The sequence below is a fragment of the Phacochoerus africanus genome, chromosome 4 (assembly GCF_016906955.1).
Source record: "Phacochoerus africanus isolate WHEZ1 chromosome 4, ROS_Pafr_v1, whole genome shotgun sequence".
NCBI lineage: Eukaryota > Metazoa > Chordata > Mammalia > Artiodactyla > Suidae > Phacochoerus > Phacochoerus africanus.
The window spans coordinates 58452034-58471203 of record NC_062547.1 but is presented as its reverse complement, the minus strand read 5'-3'; the positions used below and the strand labels follow the sequence as shown (position 1 = coordinate 58471203).

General features: G+C 36.0%; 1 protein-coding gene across 1 annotated transcript; it reads right to left on the bottom strand.

Annotated features, from left to right (window-relative positions):
* Positions 1-16799: 16799 nt before the first annotated feature.
* On the bottom strand, positions 16800-17766 carry LOC125125426 (olfactory receptor 2T11-like). Its single transcript, XM_047776420.1, has one exon. It carries the CDS (start codon positions 17764-17766, stop codon positions 16819-16821), a length of 948 nt encoding a protein of 315 aa, XP_047632376.1. The 3' UTR covers positions 16800-16818.
* Between the last annotated feature and the right edge of the window lie 1404 nt (positions 17767-19170).

The following is a 19170-nucleotide window of genomic DNA, read 5'->3' as shown; positions in this document are numbered from 1 at the left end:
TTTTTTTTTGCTTTTTAGCACCCCACCAGCAGCATATGGAAGTTCCTAGTCCAGGGGTCAAATTGGAGCTATGGTTGCAGGCCTATGCCGCAGCCATAGCAATGTGGGATCTGAGCCGCGTCTTCAACCTGCAACATAGCTCACGGCAACACTGGATACTTAACCCATGGATCGAGGTCAGGGATTGAACTCTCATCCTCATGACTATTAGTCAGTTTCATAATCTGCTGAGCCACAACAGGAACTCCATTGAAGTGTTTTTTTTTTTTTTTTTTCTTTCAAGGCTACACCCAAGGCATATGGAGTTTCCCAGGCTAGGGGTCAAATCAGAGCTGTAGCTGCTGGCTTATGCCACAGCCACAGCAACACAGGATCTGAGCCGCATATGCGACCTAAACCACAGCTCACAGCAATGCTGGATCCTTAACCCACTGAGCAAGGCCAGGTATTGAACCTGCATCCTCATGGATGTTAGTCAGATCCGTTAACTGCTGAGCCACAACAGGAACTACTGAAGTGTATTCTTAAGATTCTTCTATTGTAATAAAATATCTCAGTGCTATAACTTTTGAAAATGTTTAAATGTATGCTTATTTATTAGATATATTTAAGTATCCAATTTTACCTTGAATAATAATTTATTTAAGCATTCAATATTTATTTCTATTTTTGCTAGCAATATACTGATTGTGAAGATTTTTCTCTCACCATTGTAGGTTCTCTCTCACTCTCTAGTTTTAAGTATATTTTCTCCTCATGGAGTTATGCTGTCTGAATAATATTTTTTTAAGTATTTTATTTATCATTTTGTTGGCACACAGCTTTTATGAATTCAAGCCTGCATGCCTCGTTCTCCAATTTAGAAATTTGTAATTCATGGTATCTTTGGTCATTATCTTCTATTCTTTTTACGTAGTCTAAGAAAATATTTAGATGTTTTATTTCATCTCATTTTAGTCTTATATGTACAACATTTTGTACCTCTTTTCTATATTTGTCTATATTAATTGTGTTCAATATTTTAGTTCATTATTCCTCTCATCAAATCTGTCTAATTTAATGTTTCACTCATATATTGTGTATTAAGTTTATTATGTTTTCAATTTTGTACTTTTTATTTGGCTCTTCAAACTTATTCTCTCTTGATATAATGTGATATCAAAATATCACATTATTTTGATTGTATATTTCTACTTATTTAATTAAGCATTTTAAACATAATTCCAATATATGAAGTTTATGTGGCATCATTTCTTCTGATACATCATTCTAGGAGTGTATTCCTAGCAGGCTTCTTAGTTTTTAATTTTATTCTAATTTTGGGGAGATATCACATTTGTAATGTTTTCAATCATTGCATTTATTTGTTAATTCCATTTGCCCTGGGGGCAAGGTGGACCACACACCAATTTGAAGTCCTTGTGATGTGTCAGTATCTATAAAAAGCACTTGCTTCTGAGTTTGATGACTTCTTTAGATATTTCCATAGATATGCTTCTCTTCCTAGAAAGTTCTCATACTTTTCTTTCAAATCTATCCAGCATTTTAAGAATTCTTGTAACTTGAAGATTTTTAGTTGTCTATATTAAAAGTTTTCGAAATAGTATTTTTCTTAAAGAATAAATAGTAAGAACATGAGTAAAATATTTTACATAGATAATTTTTGGCAGGAGATACTGTCTCAGGAGAATTTTCTAGCTTGTTTATGTGGAACACTCCCCATCAATACACTTTATGGAAATAATTTGTGGAGCATAACTAATATTTTTTTTTTTATTTTTAGGGCCACACCTGTGGCACTCAGAATTTCCCAGGCTAGGGGTTAAATCAGAGCTGCAGCTGCCAGCCTATACCACAGCCACAGCAATGCCAGATCTGAGCTGCATCTGCAACCTACACTGCAAGTTCATTAATGCCATATCCTTAACCCACCGAGTAAGGCCAGGAATTGAACCCACATCCTCATGGGTAGTAGTTGGGCTCTTAATCCACTGAGCCACAATGGGAACTCCCCAATTGCTTAATACTTGAAAATTGTTTTATATTTTGCACAATTTTCTGAAATGATACATTCCATTATAATAAATAGTACTCCTATATGGTGAGAATTAGTGTTTTTATCTGTAACATTAAGCTAATACAATAGAATCACTTATCTAATATATGTCTTTTAGTTCTCATTTCCATGCTTCCTCGTGGCATTTCTCTTTCTTAAAAATACTTTCAGTTTAGGTTTTTTAAAAATTCATAGTTTACTTAAAATGGGGCTAAATGAAATTTGCATGTGGCTAGATAGCAATTATTGATTACTTTAATCACAGTTTATATCATCGTTTTCAGGCCTAGATAATATGACCTGTTGGATTTCTTCTTTTATAAAGTTAATAACAATTATAGCCCTAAAACTCTTGTCATTTAAAAAAGTTTTTTTCGTATTTGAAAATAATATGCATTTCTACTTGCTGGTATAAAAAAACTTGTTTTTATTTGTATCTATTACCAATTAGATAAGCTTTTTAATAAAATAACTGAAACTTCTTTATGTTGATTTATTTATTATGTACCAAAAAAATTTTTATCTATGATGGTTTTAATGTCACCTAAGATAATGAAAATACTTCAATTGGCATTTTTCATTAAATTTTTTTTTGTCTTTTTTAGGGCCGCACCCACGGAAGGTGGAAATTCCCAGGCTAGGGGTTGGATTGAAGCTGTAGCTGCCACAGCCACAGCAACATGGGATCTGAGCCATGGATAGTAGTAGTAGTAGTAGTCAGGTTCGTTACCACTGAGCCATGACGGGTACTCCCATTAATTTTTAATTATAAATTTTTGACTCAGGTGTTAAGTCTATATGTATAAGTGGCTTAGAATAGTGCCAAACACACTGTATTTTCTAATTTCATATTATCCATTCTGATTCATTAAATTTTCATCTGTTTATAGCATTCTCAATTTGCTGTCATTTTGTATTTATTTTTTCAAAGATTTAATTTTTTGCCCAATCCAAATATTGATTTAAAAAAAATGAGTCACACTCAATCTTCTGTTGGGATAAGACCAAAAATCTAAGGGCATGCTTCACAAATTTATTCTGTAAAAAGTATCTTATTTGTCTGTATATTAAATGTGTTAATTACAGCAGTTATAACCTTCAGCCTACAACAGAAAATCATTGAGCCATCCATTGATTCCACAAAAGCCTTATTCTCATTTATCATTCTTTTGGATTATTCCCTGTCTGACTGACTAGAAAATCTAGAAACAAAGTATGCTACACATTACAAATGCATACCTTGATGTACACAAATTATCAAGGTAAACTCAAGAAGAAATAAAGTATATAATTAGACCTATATAGAAAAAATGTGACTAGATATAAGGAAATAAATTAATTTAAAAACTCCCAGAAAGGACATCCCATTATGGATCAGTGGGTTAAAGACTGAATGAATATTGTCTCTGTGAGGATGTGGGTTTGATTCCTGGGCTTGTTCAATGGGTTAAGGATCTGGCATTGCCACAAGCTGTGGTATCATAGGTCACAGATATGGGCTGGATCCAGTGCTGCTGCAGCTGGGCATTGGCTGCAGCTGCAGCTCCAATTCAACCTCTGGCTTGGGAACTTCCAAATGTTGCAGGTGCAGCCATAAAAACAAACAAAAATCTCACACAAATAAAAGATTGGGCTTAAATGTCTCAGTTGGTAAATTCTCCTAAATATTTTATAAGGCCAATACAAAGTCTTCATGAGTTCTTCCAAAAAATGGAAGTAGGAACACTTCCCAATCATTCTATAAGTCCTGATTCCACAATCAAAGATATTATCAGAAAAGAAAATAACAGCTCAGTATCTCCCATGAATATAAAAAAAAAACCTAGAAAACTGAAAATGCTCCATGATCAATTTGAATTATCTTACAAATACAATATTTGCCTAGCATTCAAAAATCAATCAGTCCTGTAGATTGGAAAGGAACAAGTAGAACTGTTTTTTGTTGCAGATGGTATAATTTTGTATATAAAAATCTGTTATGAATACATTGTAACCACTAGAATTAATAAATGAGTTGGAAAAGTCACAAAATCAAAAACAAATACAAAATTAAATCGTACTTTTATGTACTAGCAGTAATCAGTCTAAAAATGAAACAAAATTCATAATAACATCAAAAAAAATTATTTAGGAATAAATTCAGTTTTTACAAATTAAAAAAGTATTTGTTAATTCAAAGAAGAACAAAAATAAATAAGGAGACAATAAATATTTATTATGGTTAAGATCACAATACTCCACAAATTGATTTACATTTAATGTAATACCTTCAAATTATCAAGTCATTTTATAGACTTTGACAAGTTCACTTTACTATTCACATGTATATTTTTAAATTACTCACTGAATTTTATTACATTTATAGTTGTACAATGATCATCACAACCAAATTTTATAGCATTTCCATCCCAAACCCCCCTCATCCCCCCACCCACCAACCTGTCTCATTTGGAAACCGTAAGTTTTTCAAAGTCTGTGAGTCAGTATCCATTCTGCAAAGAAGTTCATTCTGTCATTTTTTTAGATGCCACATGTAAGTGATAGCATGTGATTTGGTGTCTCACTGTCTGGCTAACTTCACTTAGCATAATAATTTCTAGGCCCATCCATGTTGCTGCAAATGCCTTATTTCTTTCCTTTTAATGGCTAATATTCCTTTGTGTATAGGTACCAGCTTTTCTTTATCCACTCCTCTGTTGATGGACATTTCTTGGCTATTGTATATAGTACTGCAAAGAACATTGGAATACACATATCTTTTCGAGTGATGGTTTTCTCTGGATAGACACCCAGGAGTGGGATTGCTGGATCAAATGGTAGTTCTATGTTTAGTTTTCTGAGGTATCTCCATGCTGTTATCCACAGTGGTTGCACTGATTTACATTCCCACCAACAATGTAATATGGTTCCTGTTTCTCCACACCCTCTCCAGCTGTTGTTTGTAGATTTCTTGATGATGGCCATTCTGGCTGGTGTAGGGTGGTACCTCGTAGTAGTTTTGATTTGCATTTCTCTAATAATGAGTGATGTTGAACATCTTTTCATGTGATTTTTTGACCAACTGTATGTTTTCTTTGGAGAACTGTCTGTTTAGATCTTCTGTCCATTTTTTGATGGGGTTGTTTGTTTTTTTGGTATTGAGCCACAGAAGGTGTTTATAAATTTTGGAGATGAATCCCTTGTCAGTCACTTCATTTGCAAATATTTTCTCCCATTCTGTGGGTTGTCTTTTCATTTTGTTTAAGGTTTCCTTTGCTGTGCTATACTATTCATATTTATATTTAAATGAGACTGCATATACAAAAACTCCTGGAAAAAAATTTGATGACTCAGTTTCCTATATCAAATCCTAGTACAATATTACAGCAATTAAGACTATGTGGTCCTGGAGTTCCCGTCGTGGCGCGGTGGTTAACGAATCCGACTAGGAACCATGAGGTTGTGGGTTCGGTCCCTGCCCTTGCTAAGTGGGTTAACGATCCGGCGTTGCTGTGAGCTGTGGTGTAGGTTGCAGACACAGCTCGGATCCCGTGTTGCTGTGGCTCTGACGTAGGCCGGTGGCTATGGCTCCGATTCAACCCCTAGCCTGGGAACCTCCATATGCCACAGGAGCGGCCCAAGAAATAGCAACAACAACAACAACAACAAAAGACAAAAGACAAAAAAAAAAAAAGACTATGTGGTCCTATCATAAGAATAGATTCATGTAGATTAAATGATGTAGATTGAAGGTTTAGTAATAAACACTTCAATTTATGGTACGATGGTTTTGACCAAGTTTCCAGGAGAGTACAATTTAGAAAGAATGGTCTTTATAGTAAATGATGATGTAAAAATTGGCTATTCTTATGTGAAATGACAAAGTTGAACCACTAACTCAAATCATAAAAAAAAATGCTCAAACTCAATTATATACAAAAATGTAATAGCTAAATGTATACATTTCTTAGAGAGATTTTGGAACACAGTCCCATTCACCTGCAGACAGGCTCCCTGAAGTTACCCTGAGCCCACAAAACCTCTAAACACACCCCTTGGCACAGCTCTGATCAGATGGATGAGACCCAGTCCCACCCACAAGTGGGCAGGTGCAAGTCCCCCCTAACAGGAATTCTGCACAAGTCCTTGGACAATCTCATCCACTTAGGACAGACACTGGAAGCAAGAGGAACTATGATCCTGCAGTCTGTGGAACAGAGACCACAAACAAAGAAAGTTAGACAAAATGAGATAGCAGAGAAATATGTTCCAGGAGAAGGAACAAGCCAGAAGAATAACCAAGTGAAGTGGAAATAGGCAATCTATGTGAAAAAAAAAATCAGAGTAATGATCCAATATCTCCGAAAAAGAATGGAATCACAGACTGAAAAGATAGAAGAAATGTTAACAAAGATCTAGAAGATTTACAGTACAAACAGAGATGAATAATATAATAACTGAAATTAAAAATACCCTCAAAGGAATCAATAGCAGAAAAACTGATGGATAAGAAATATCCAAAATAAATGGATAAGTGAGCTGAAAGACTGATTGGTGGAAATCACTGCCACAGAATAGAATAAAGGAAAAAAATGAAAAGAAATAAAGACAATCTAAGAGACCTCTGGCATAACATTAAATGCACAAATATTCATATTATAGGTGTCTCAGAAGACAGAGGGAAAGGGCCTGAGAAAATATTTGAAGAGATTATAGCTGGAAACTGTCCTGACATGGGAAAGAAAAACTCACTCAAGTCTAGGAAGCACACAGACCCATACAGGATAGACCCAAGGAGGAACATACTGAGATACACAGTAATCAAATTGACAAAAATTTAATACAAAGAGAAAATGTTAAGAGCAACAGGGGACAAGCAACAAATAACATACAAGGGAATATCCATATGTTCATCAGCTGATTTTTCAGCAGAAATTCGGTAGGCCAGAAGGAAGTGACATTATATATATTTAAAGTGATAAAAGTGAAAAACTTACAACCAAGGATGCCATACCCAGCAAAGGTCTCATTCAGGCTTGACAGAGAAATCAAAAGCTTTAAGATAAGCAAAAGCTAAAAGAATTTGTCGCCATCAAACCAGCTTTGTGAAAAATGCTAAAAGAACTTCCCTAGGAAGAAAGAAAAGGCCACAACTAGAAATAACTTTAAAAGAAAGACTGTTTAAAGACAACTTTAAAACAAAGTCTATTAAAAGTGACAAAGAAGAACATTACATAATGATCAAGAGATCAATCTAAGAAGATATAACAATTGTTTATATATATGTACCCAACACAGGAGCACCTCAATGTATAAGATGTATGTTAATAGACATAAAAGGAAAATTTGACAGTAACATAATAATAATGGGGGATTTTAACACTCCACTTATATCAATGGAAAGTTCATCCAGATAGAAAATAAATAAGGAAACATAGGCCTTAAATGACACATTAGGACAGATGGACCTAATTGATATTTATTGAGCATTCCATCTGAAAGCAGCAGAGCACACATTCTTTTCACATGCACATGGAATATTCTCCAGAGAGAGAATGAGAAAGTGGCTCATCATGTCACATTAAATTCGGATGTTCAGTCTCCATTTACCAAAGACAATAGGGAAAGATGACCACCACATAAACTGCATGATTACATCTCTCTCTTTCAAGGAAATCTAAGCCATTGTCCTTGCATCTCTATCTCACACTGTTGGAACAAAGTCTACTTCAAATAAAATGATGAGCATAAATTACAGTTAAAATTTTTTTCTAATGACCTTAATGACTGGGGAATAAAAAAAATTTAGAGAGGGGAAATAAGCATTTAATGAAGTATAGTAGTTTAGAAAATATCACAATGCATCACAGATAATAAAGGTGAGACCTAGACCATGAAAGTTAAGCATTCCAATACTGATTCACAATGTTAATACATTTCTTAAGGTATATTTTGGCCAAGAGAACTTGAAAAAGTGCTGTTTTTATGATAGAAAATTTTGGAGATGCTAAATATCTTCACAAATATCAGGACACATGAAAAATAACCACTACAAATCCCATTGAAAAGATGGCTTTTCTATGAAAAAGCCTAAAGAAAAACAACTTTTGGTTTCCTTACATTCGGGCTATGAGGCCATCTTTCCCAGCCCTGAGTATTTAGAGCTCTCTTATTTGTCTTCGGAAATGTCACACTGTGATCCATAAAAGAAGCAGCAAGAAAAATTTCATAGGTGGGATGGTCTGGATTCCACAGCAAGGAGAAACACTCTCAAATAAGTTAGTATCATACAATTTAATATCCTGAGGTCTTTGTATGTGCTGAGGGGAAAGGAATGTGTGGGGCAGTGGTGGAGAAATATTTGTAGGGTCACATTTGTGTTCTCCCTGTTCTCTTCCTTAAGAAGGCCCTATGTCAACGGTTTCCCCAGACATCCCACCATTCCCTTGCCATTCCATCAGATTAGATTCACCTGCCTGCAAGAATGCTCTTTCAAGATAAAGAGCATTCTGTTTTCCTATCCTCTCCTAAAGTAATTTCCTTAGATTAGATGACCACATTAGAGCTGGGATGGAAATTTTCTTTCATGTCTTGGTCTTCAATGTGATGGTGGGCTGCCTCTTGACACAGACCAAAAATTTTGTGACCTCTGACACGTGGAAAACTAGAAAAAAACAGTCTCTGGGTAAAGACAAGTTCTCAGGACAAAAAAAAAGGGGGGGGGGAGAATAGAAGAACTTTATCCAATTTTATTGGCGATCCAAACAAAAATTGTCCTAATGGATGCATGATCAGTAATAACCACAAATTCATCTGTCTATGAGACTGTTTAGGAAATCAGCTTTATTGGTTCTGTGACCATTGTCTACTCTCTGATTCTCGATATTAGGACAAGCAACATTTCATATAGCACAAAGTAAAACAGTAACACAAAGAGAGAAAATTTCAACCAAGAATGCCAAACTAATGGGAATTATTTATTTACTTATTTTTGTCGTTTTGCCATTTCTTGGGCTGCTCCCACAGCATATGGAGGTTCCCAGGTTAGCGGTCCAATCGGAGCTGTAGCCAACGGCCTATGCCAGAGCCACAGCAACGCGGGATCCGAGCCACATCTGCAGCCTACACCACAGCTCACGGCAATGCCGGATCCTTAACTCACTGAGCAAGGCCAGGGATCAAACCCACAACCTCATGGTTCCTAGTCAGATTCGTTAACCACTGAGCCAGGACAGGAATTCCTGGGAATTAGTAAAATTATTAATATTACAACCTAGGAATAAAACTCAGAATAAGCAGTTGAAGATTTGAAAACACAAAGAAGAGTACAGACTTGGTGCTGACTTATCAGTCAGTGTGGAATTGATGTCATGAGCAGCAGCACACAATGAGCTTTTACGAATGGTCTACCTGGTGGAAGTCTTGGGTCTGTGGCAATAGGCAGTGCAGAATATCTCCCAATGGGGCCTCCATGGTAACTATGGAAATAAACAGAGGGCACCAATAAAATGCTACTTAAGAGTTTGTAATAGCAAGAGAGTCAGTCTTCTTGTGTTTAGCACAGAATCAAAAGCAAGCAGTAAAGTGAAAAGTTTATAGCACAAAAAGGAAACCTTCAGATATGCCCTGAATGGAGCTGTGGGCATGAAGAAGTTGAAGGTAGACTAAATAGAAGCAGAGATGATGCAGAATAAATGAAACACATCTACTATTCCTTTATTTTTTTTTATTTTTTATTTTTTTTAGCTTTTTAGGCCTGCTTCTGCGGCATATGAAAGTTCCCAGGCTAGGGGTCAGATTGGAGCTACAGCTGTTGGCCTATGCCACAGCCATAGCAATGCTGGATCCTTAACCCACTGAAAGAGGCCAGGGATCAAACCCATGTCCTCATGGATAATAGTTGGGTTTGTTAACTGCTGAGCCATGAGGGGAACTCCACATCTACTATTCTTTGATAAATGATCTTAGTTTAGGGTGTATCTGGAAGTATAATATTTGCTGAAATGATAATTATAATGTCAAGACATATAATTTTCACCCCTCCTGGGGAATAGCATACTTTAAGGAAAAGGAAGCAGGGAAGACAAAATGCTGCAGCAGCTTGATTACAAATCTCATGCAATAAATTTTTAAAAAATCTTAAAAACTTCTTGACAGTGTTTATTTTCTCAACATTAAACCAAGATGATGCCAGGAAAGTATAGCAGCTTTATATTCTAAAAACTTGCTAAGTATTTTAACCATTGCACTCTGTTCAAAAAGTAATAAGAGTGTCACATTAATTCTGTAGAATATTAACATGGAGAGGTATTAATTTGGAAACTGGAATTGGGAAGAACACATCTTTTGTTTGCTAAGTTTGCTGATTGAAATCAGTCAATGTCCCTCCTCTCTGACATAATCCTGATGAAATGAAGACTTTCTTTTACAAGAATGTTTTTTTTTAATCTTAAAATTTTCCAACGTCTGGAGGCATAGAGGTTTTCTACTTTTAAACTTTTAGGAGAGCTTGATACCCTCATGAGTCACAGATGGACAAGGACTCTCATCATTATTTATCTACATTCTGTTTTTATTTATTCTGATTTTATTCTCTCTGTCTTCAATTAGAAGAAATATATGCACTAGAAGACAATATTCCAAATGAATTCAGCTATTGTTATGAAATTTTCAACAAGATTGTAATTTGCTTGTCATATTTGTGAATATATTTTGCAACTTAAAAAAGAACTCAACAAGGACACATTTAGAGAATCTTTTTATTACAAGGTATGTTATGTCTTTCAAAGTGACAAATTATTACTCTGTTCTCACTCATCTCTCTCATCCAAACTAATCTAGGGAAAATTTTATGAGTTTTTTGGTTATTTAGAAAACATAAAGTATCTAAACTAAATATATTTGGCAAATATTTGAATATGAAATTAGGCAGAATATTATAAGCCCCTTTGTAATATTCATATATGAATATTTATTATAATATAATGCAGGATATTAATTAGTTATACAAAATTTGATACATTTATAAAGTGATATTTTGATACTTTTTGACCAAGAAGAAATTGCTGTATTAGCAACTACTGTAAAAGAATAAAACAAAATCATATTTGTTTATACGCTAAAAAAATGGTAACTGCCATCCTGAATTAGTTGTTAGTTCTTTCTTTTTTCTTCTTTTTTTTTTTTTTTTAGGGCTGCTTCTGTGGTATATGGAGATTCCCAGGTTACGGGTCCAATCAGAGCACAGCTGCTGGCCTAGGCCACAGCCACAGCAATGCCAGATCAGAGCTATGTCTGCAACCTACACTACAGCTTACCACAATGCCGGATCCTTAACCCACTGAGCAAGGCCAAGGATGGAACCCTCAATCTCATGGTTCCTAGTTGGATTCGTTTCTGCTGCACCATGATGGGAACTCCAATTAGCTGTTAGTTCTTGTATTTTAAAAGATAAAATTATACCTAAGCACATAAACTAAGATAAATGGAGAAAAAATAGCAAAATTGGAAAAAATCAAATACAGTTCAAGTTCAAAAATATTACTAAATTATAAAATTTCTATCAACAATCTATAAATCTATCAACAATCTTATAAATCTATAAGCCTCATAAGATTCATGAATTTGGTCTTTCCATTCAGAAACATCTACTGTATTTAGTTGTTCTTCTCTGGGATATGCCGGAGATTATAAGAAAATTCTCCTAACACTTCACTGAGAACATCCTGCCTGAGTCTTGACCACTCTCCTTTAGTGAGGCTGAGAAGTGAACACTTAGCCAGCTGGGTCTTTGGAGTGAGTCCATGTATAAGATGAGGCCCCCTCAAGACATGAGTATAAGGCAGCTCATCTCCCTCCAGACTCAGAATTGTTATGTCCCCTTTAGAAGTAAGGCAAACCTTGGTCCCAGGATTATTCGACATGGAAGCCACCAGAGGGGAAACTAAACTTACCTCATTTCTGGGAAAGTACAGAGAAGGAGCAGCTGGGTGCTAAACCTTACAATTTGGGAGCTCATTTTCCCAGGTCACCTGTCCTGGTTGGTTGTATTATTTCAGTTCTTATCAACAATGATTGCCAAAAAAAGTCAAACCATCACCTTAACTTCAAAACAAATAGAATATTATGTCACATTCCCAAAGGTCCCCCAGTGACTCAAATGATTCCTGGCAGTTTCACATATGTTCCCAATTGATCTCTATCTGCAGGATCATAACAAAACTAGAAACTCCTTTGTATGAATTAGGAAAATGCCCTCTCAGCCTGAGCTACATGGGGGAAGAGCTTGTCCTCAGAATACAGCTCTGAGCAAGGGATCTAGCTTTGGAAGTAGAATGCCGGTGGTTTTTCACTCTTTCACCTACTTTTTCAGTGCCCACTTTAGAGGGCAAAAAGGACACCTCCATTCAAGTAGCACTGAGATTTAGGCTATGAAATGTCTTTCCTGAAATTTCTTACTTTGATGTGAAGTGTCAGGTTACTGTGGTTGTGTATTCTGACTCCAACACCCCTCAAGGTCTTCTGATGCTTGTGCACACAGGGTTACTTTATTTTATACATTCAGCTTTAGAATACCTCCTTCTAGCAAGTGCTATTTTTAATTTTTTTTTCTGTCACATTCATCAACTCCATCTTTGTTACAGCTACCTTAATCTTAAGCTTAATTACAACTACATTATTTGTGGTTGTCTTTTTTTTTTTCTTTTTAGGGCCACACCTGCTAGGAAGTTCCAAGGCTAGGAATCGAATCAGAGCTGCAGCTACTGGCCTACACCACAGCCACAGATCTGAGCTGCATCTGCAACCTACACCACAGCTCAAGGCAATGCTGGATCCTGAATCCACTAAGTGAGGCCAAGGATCAAACCTGCATCCTCATGGATACTAGTCAGGTTCTTAACACACTGAGTCGCAATGGGAACTCCTGTGGTTATCTTTCTTAATCAAATATTATCTAATATTAAATTGGGGACTTTTTCTAAAGTTATGAATATTAGCATTGTGGATATTAACAGTTCTTAACCTCTTTGAGTTCAGGCTCATGTATTTCTCATAAATACTTTTTTCTTCTCCAATGAACAAGTTCTTTATTTGCACTCAGTCAAAACACCTACTCCACAGACATTTATAGTCTGAAAATATGATATTTCCTGCCTACCATCACCAAACTAGCCCAATTCATCATCCACCACTATTGCTATGGCATTGTTGATCAATATGGGCAGATTTATTAAGTGTGGGATTGTTTGCCATCTTGAAAGCTTTTTAAACTTTTTGTATAGTGCTCCAAGAAAAAACTTTCAACCAAGAATCCTATGGCTAGCAAACTATGAAAAATAAAGCCAAATTAAAGACATTACAGTAAACAAAAACCGAGAGTATTTGTTTCTAGTCACCTTACATACTAAAGAAATTTCTTCAGTCTGAATGCAAGTGAGCTTAGACAGAATGCAAGAAAAGCAACAAAGAGCATCAGTAAAGATAATTTTGTAAACATAAAAAGACAGTATGAATGCATATTCATGTCCTTTCTTACCTCAATTGATTTAAAAGATCTATTGTATAGAATAAGTAGATAATTGAATTTTTAACCATCTAACTATAGAAATGCAATATATTACCAAATACATGCACAAAGAAGATGGATGGGACAAAGCTGTTTAGATCTCAGGAACTTGTTCTAGGTAACTTGAAATCATTAGAATAAATGAAAGGAACTAGAAATAGAAAATAAAATTGATGTAAAAATGTAATATAATTGCTCTCCTTCTCTCGTTTTGTTTAAAGAAGATAATACTATATAATGTGATAACTAAAACAATATGTTTTTGATACATACGTGTAATAACTTACTACAATAATATTACTACCACAAAAAGAAGAGAAAAGTTATTTGAACAATATTGAAGTAACACTTCTGTGTCTCATCAAAATATGTTAGTATAAATCTGAAGCAGATTCTGATGAGATAAAAATGGATATGATAAGAACTAGAGCAATGAGTAATGCTATACACAAATAGTTCAGATTAAAAATAATGACAATATTGATCCAGCAATTCCACTCCTGGGCATCTATCCAGAGAAAACCATGACTTGAAAAGCCACATGTACTCTGATGTTCATTGCAGCACTATTTGCAATAGCAAAGACATGGAAATAATTTAAATGTCCATCGACAGAGGAGTGGATCAAGAAGATGAGGTACATATACACAATGGAATATTACTCAGCCATTAAAAGGAACGAAATACCAGCATTTTTAGCAACATGGATGGACCTAGAAATTATCAGGCTAAGTGAAGTCAGTCATACAATGAGACACCAACATCAATGCTTTCACTGACATGTGGAATCTGAAAAAAGGATAGCCTGAACTTCTTTGCAGAACAGATGCTGACTCACAGACATTGAAAAACATATGGTCTCTGGAGGAGACATTTTGGGGGGTGGGGGGATGTGCTTGGGGTTGTGGGATAGAAATCCTGTGAAACTGGATTGTGATGATCATTATACAACTACAGATGTGATAAAGTGAGTAATTAAAATAAATAAATAAATAAATTTTTAAAAATAATAAAAAATAACAATGGCAATATAATAATAATCTATAATAATCTATAAGGGAAAAGATTCTGGAAAGGGATATATATATACACACACAATGAAGAATCCAAATATATGGCAATTGGTGAAAGGTGTTCTACAAGAAAATGTATAGCAGCGAATATCCAATTTAAAAAGAAAATAGAATAGGTGTTCCCATTGTGGCTCAGCGATAATGAGCCCAGCTAGTATCCATGAGGATGTGGGTTTGATTCCTGGCCTCGCTCATTGGGTTAAGGATCCGGTGTTGCCACAAGCTGTGGCATAAGTCTCAACATGGCTCTGATCTGGCATTGCTGTGGCTTGACATTTGTTAAAAATATTTAAAACAGATTATATACCCATACAACCATGGGGAAAGGATACCACCTGGGGCAAAAAGTACACATTTTTAGAAGCCCACATGGAAGAAATGAGAAATGAGGTGATTTGGAAATTAGGGCTTTGAAAAAAAAAAAAAGTTAAGTGTGCCAGGAGAATACTCAGAGGGGGAGACATCTCCAGGGATGACCTAGAAGATCTTAAACTCTCAGCCATGTTTGACCCTTAAGCTCCATGCAAGCAGGAAGTAAAGAAGCACAATTCCTGAGTGTTAAAGGAATTCCAATACACACGGAGCACACAGGGTAAACTGGAAGATTTATTTTGGGGAGATTTGTATTTACTCAAAGGGGTTGAAAACACATCCACACAAAAACTTGCACACTCATGTTCATAACATCTTTATTTATAATTACCCAAACTGGAAGCAACTAAAAGATTTCTTTTAGTAGGTAAATGGATTAATAAACTCTGGTATATCCAGACAAGGTAATATTATTCATCACTGAAAAAAATGACTTAGCAAGCCATGAAAAGTTATGGGGAACTCAATTGAATATGACTAAGTGAAAGAAGCCAGTCTAAAAAAGATACATACTATATGATTCCAACTATATGATATTCTGGAAATGACAAAAACTATGGAGACAATAAAAATAACAGTGGTTGTCAGAGATGAGGGAAATAAAACGAATAGGCAGAGCACGTAGGATTTTCAGGCAGTGTAAATATATTGCATAGTATTGTGATTGAAGTTAAGTCATTACACATTTTTACAAATTCATAGAATGTACAACACCATCAAGAATAAATGCTATGTGAGGAGTTCCTGTTGTGGCTGAGTGGCAATGAACCCGACAAGTGTCAATGAGGATGAAGGTTCTATCCCTGGCCCTGCTCAGTGGGTTAAGGATCTTGCATTGCCATGGCTATGGGGTGGGATGGCAGCTACAGCTCCAATTTGACTCCTAGCCTGGGAACTTCCATGTGCTGTGAGAATGGCCCTTAAAAAAAAAAAGAATAAATTCTATATTAAATAATGCTATTTGCAGCAACATGGACAGACACACACTGATTCCACAGAGTCTGTTGAATATTAGGCATGGGCAGTGGGTACCATCTCTAAATAAGTGACTGGTAGATGTAACTTTTTGAGACCTTTATTTCCACTTTCTCTCTTGAGTTACAAATACAGTTACTGGCTGAGGATCAGAGCTAATGCTAGCGAGGGCTTAGTGAGTTTGTAAAGTTCAAGAGGAAAGCCAACTTCACTTTACTTGCCCATGGGAGATAGTATTTTTAATCAAATCTAGGTATGTCAATTTCTGAAGGGAGAGACTTCTTGCACAATACGTGTACTTAGGTCTCTAAGAGCTTCAACCAAAGACAGGCAAGGATAATAGAGCCAACATACTGAATTTTCTAGGGCATTTAAGAGAAAAGGTTTTGTTATTATTCTCCTTGATAAAACATTCTTTTTACATCTCAGTCACATATGTTGTTCCTAGGAAGTTAAAATTTCTAACAATCGACAATAAGAAGACCTGAATCACCAATAATAAAAAATAAAGCTGAACCTCAAGGACACCGAAAGATGTCTGAATATTTCAGGTATAAAAAGAGATTAAAATTTTGTCTATGCTTATGAACTGATTTGGAGAACAACAGTTGAACTGATCCCTTTTGAAAACAAATTATTAGAAACTTGAAAAAAAGCTCTTTACAAACTGTTTATAATTGAATTAATATTGTCAATTGAATTCAACAATGTGGTTTGCCTCATGTTGGAAAATGCCACTATGGATGCTCGTGCAATCTTTGTTCTTGATCCTCTAGAAAAATTTTGTCCACCTTGAATTATATGTTCCATTTAGAGATTAGATGTTTCCTTAGGACTTTCTGAAAAGCCCCCACCACATCTTTGTTTCTCAGGCTGTAGATGAGTGGATTTAGCATGGGTGTGAGAACAGTGCAAAATACAGACACAGCCTGCTCTTGATCAGGAGTATGAAAGGAACCAGGTGTCATGTACATATAAACACATGGTCCTAGATAAAAACTTACCACTGTAAGATGGGAAAAGCAGGTGGCCAAGGCTTTGTTTCTTCCTTGAGAGGATTTCATATGAAGGACAGTGAGGAAAATGAAGGTGTAGGAAGCCATAATAAATCCGAAAGGGATGATAATAAATGCAATGCCCATCACAAAGACCACCATCTCATAGGTAGAAGTGTCTTTGCATGAAATCTTCATGATTGCTGGCATCTCACAGAAGAAATGGTGGATTTCTCTTGAGCCACAGATAGGCAGGTTCATTGTATAGAATGTGTGGGCTGTAGAAGCTAAAATACCCCCAGTCCAAGACACTATGACCATCTTCAGACAGACCACATGGTTTATGATGACTGCATATCTCAAGGGGTTACAGACAGCTACATATCGGTCATAGGCCATGAGGGTCAAGAGGATAGATTCAGCGCCACCAAGAGTAAAAAAGAAAAATATCTGGGTTCCACAAGCAACACGTGTGATGTCCTTTCTTCTGGAGAAAAAGTTTACCATCATCTTTGGAACAGTGCTGCTGATGAGGGCCAGGTCTATGAGAGAAAGTTGGCTAAGCAGAAAGTACATTGGAGTGTGGAGCCTCAAGTCCATCCATATCAGGAAGAGCAAGATGAAGTTTCCAATTACTGCGGCAAAGTAGATCAGGATGATAATATAGATAAGAATACTGACATACTTCATATAGGGGAAGAGTCCCGAAAGAATAAAATCTGTTGTCAATGTCTCATTTTCTTCCTCCATCACTAATTGGTTTGAACCAAAAGAAGGAAGGGGAAACAAAAGGCAAATTAAATGCTTTGATGCTTTAAAAATATCTTTATTGGTCAGTTATTGCTGTAATAATGTGAGATAAAAAAAATAACTCCACAAATTTCTGTGACTTGATGACAACAAACATGTATTTTCCTGCTCCCCTGTCTGTGATTCAGGTTGGACCTTTTGCTTTAGGCTGCCATTCAAGTACAGATTTACTCCACCGTATGTCTCTCGTGCTGAGACTTGCTCTTCTCTTCTTTTGGTTTTGTTTTGTTTGTTTTTGGCTGTGCCTGTGTCATGTGGGTCAGGGATTGAACCTGTGCCACTGCAGTGGCAACCCCAGGTCCTTAACCTGCTGCAACACAAGGGAATTCCTGGGGATTGCTCTTCTAAAGGAAGATGGCAGAAACCAAAAGATGATGAGCAAAATTACATGTTTCCTCCTAAGGTCTGAACTTAAAACTGACTCTATTATGTTGAATAACATTTCACTTACTAAAGTAAGTCACATATGGAAGCTGAACATCAGTGTGTTAGGGAAGTAAACTCCACTCACAATGAACCATAAAAGGATGAGTTTAAAGAGAGAAATGGAAATAGCTAATATGATCTACTCTATTTCTCAGAGCTCCTAGCTCCACCATCCTCAATTTTATGGTCTTGATGCTGGGTTTTCAGATATTTCATAATTTAGTGTTCCATTTAATGTATTTGTTCTGTTAAGCCCTCGTAATAAATATCTTTGGGTTTCCTATGATCACAAACTATTTTCACTATAGTGGATGCCTGGAAGTCATATGTAGCCATTTCTTATGTCCATGGCTAGACACGAAACTGGTAAACACATAAACTTTTTTTCTTAGTACTCCTATATCTATGGATCTGTTTACATATATCCATGGAAGAAAGCATAGATGAATGTGAAATAGAGTACAGTAAAATGAATCTGTTCTCCCTGTACTTGAATCTAGGTGGTAATTTTCTTTCTTTTTTTTCTTCTTCCTTCCTTCCTTCTTTCCTTCCTTCCTTCCTTCCTTTCCTTCCTCCTTCCTTCCTTCCTTCTCCTTCCTTCCTTCCTCCATCTCTCTCTCTCTCTCTCTTTCTCCCTTTCTCCCTTTCTCCCTTTCTCTCTCTCTCTCTCTCTCTTTCTTTCTTTCTTTCTTTCTTTCTTTCTTTCTTTCTTTCTTTCTTTCTTTCTTTTTCTTGGCTGTACCCATAGCATATGGAAGTTCCTGGGCCAGGGGTTGAATCCAAGCTGCAGCTGTGACCTGTGCCACACTGCAGTCAGATTCTTAACTCACTGTGCCATAGCAGGAACTCCTAGGAGGTCATTTTCTAAAATAGTATATACTAGCCAAGGAATGAACCCATATAGTCAATACTGTGTTT

Bases quoted from the DNA above. Each gene is read 5' to 3' on its own strand.
- LOC125125426 (XM_047776420.1), bottom strand. From the start codon at position 17,766: ATGGAGGAAGAAAATGAGACATTGACAACAGATTTTATTCTTTCGGGA.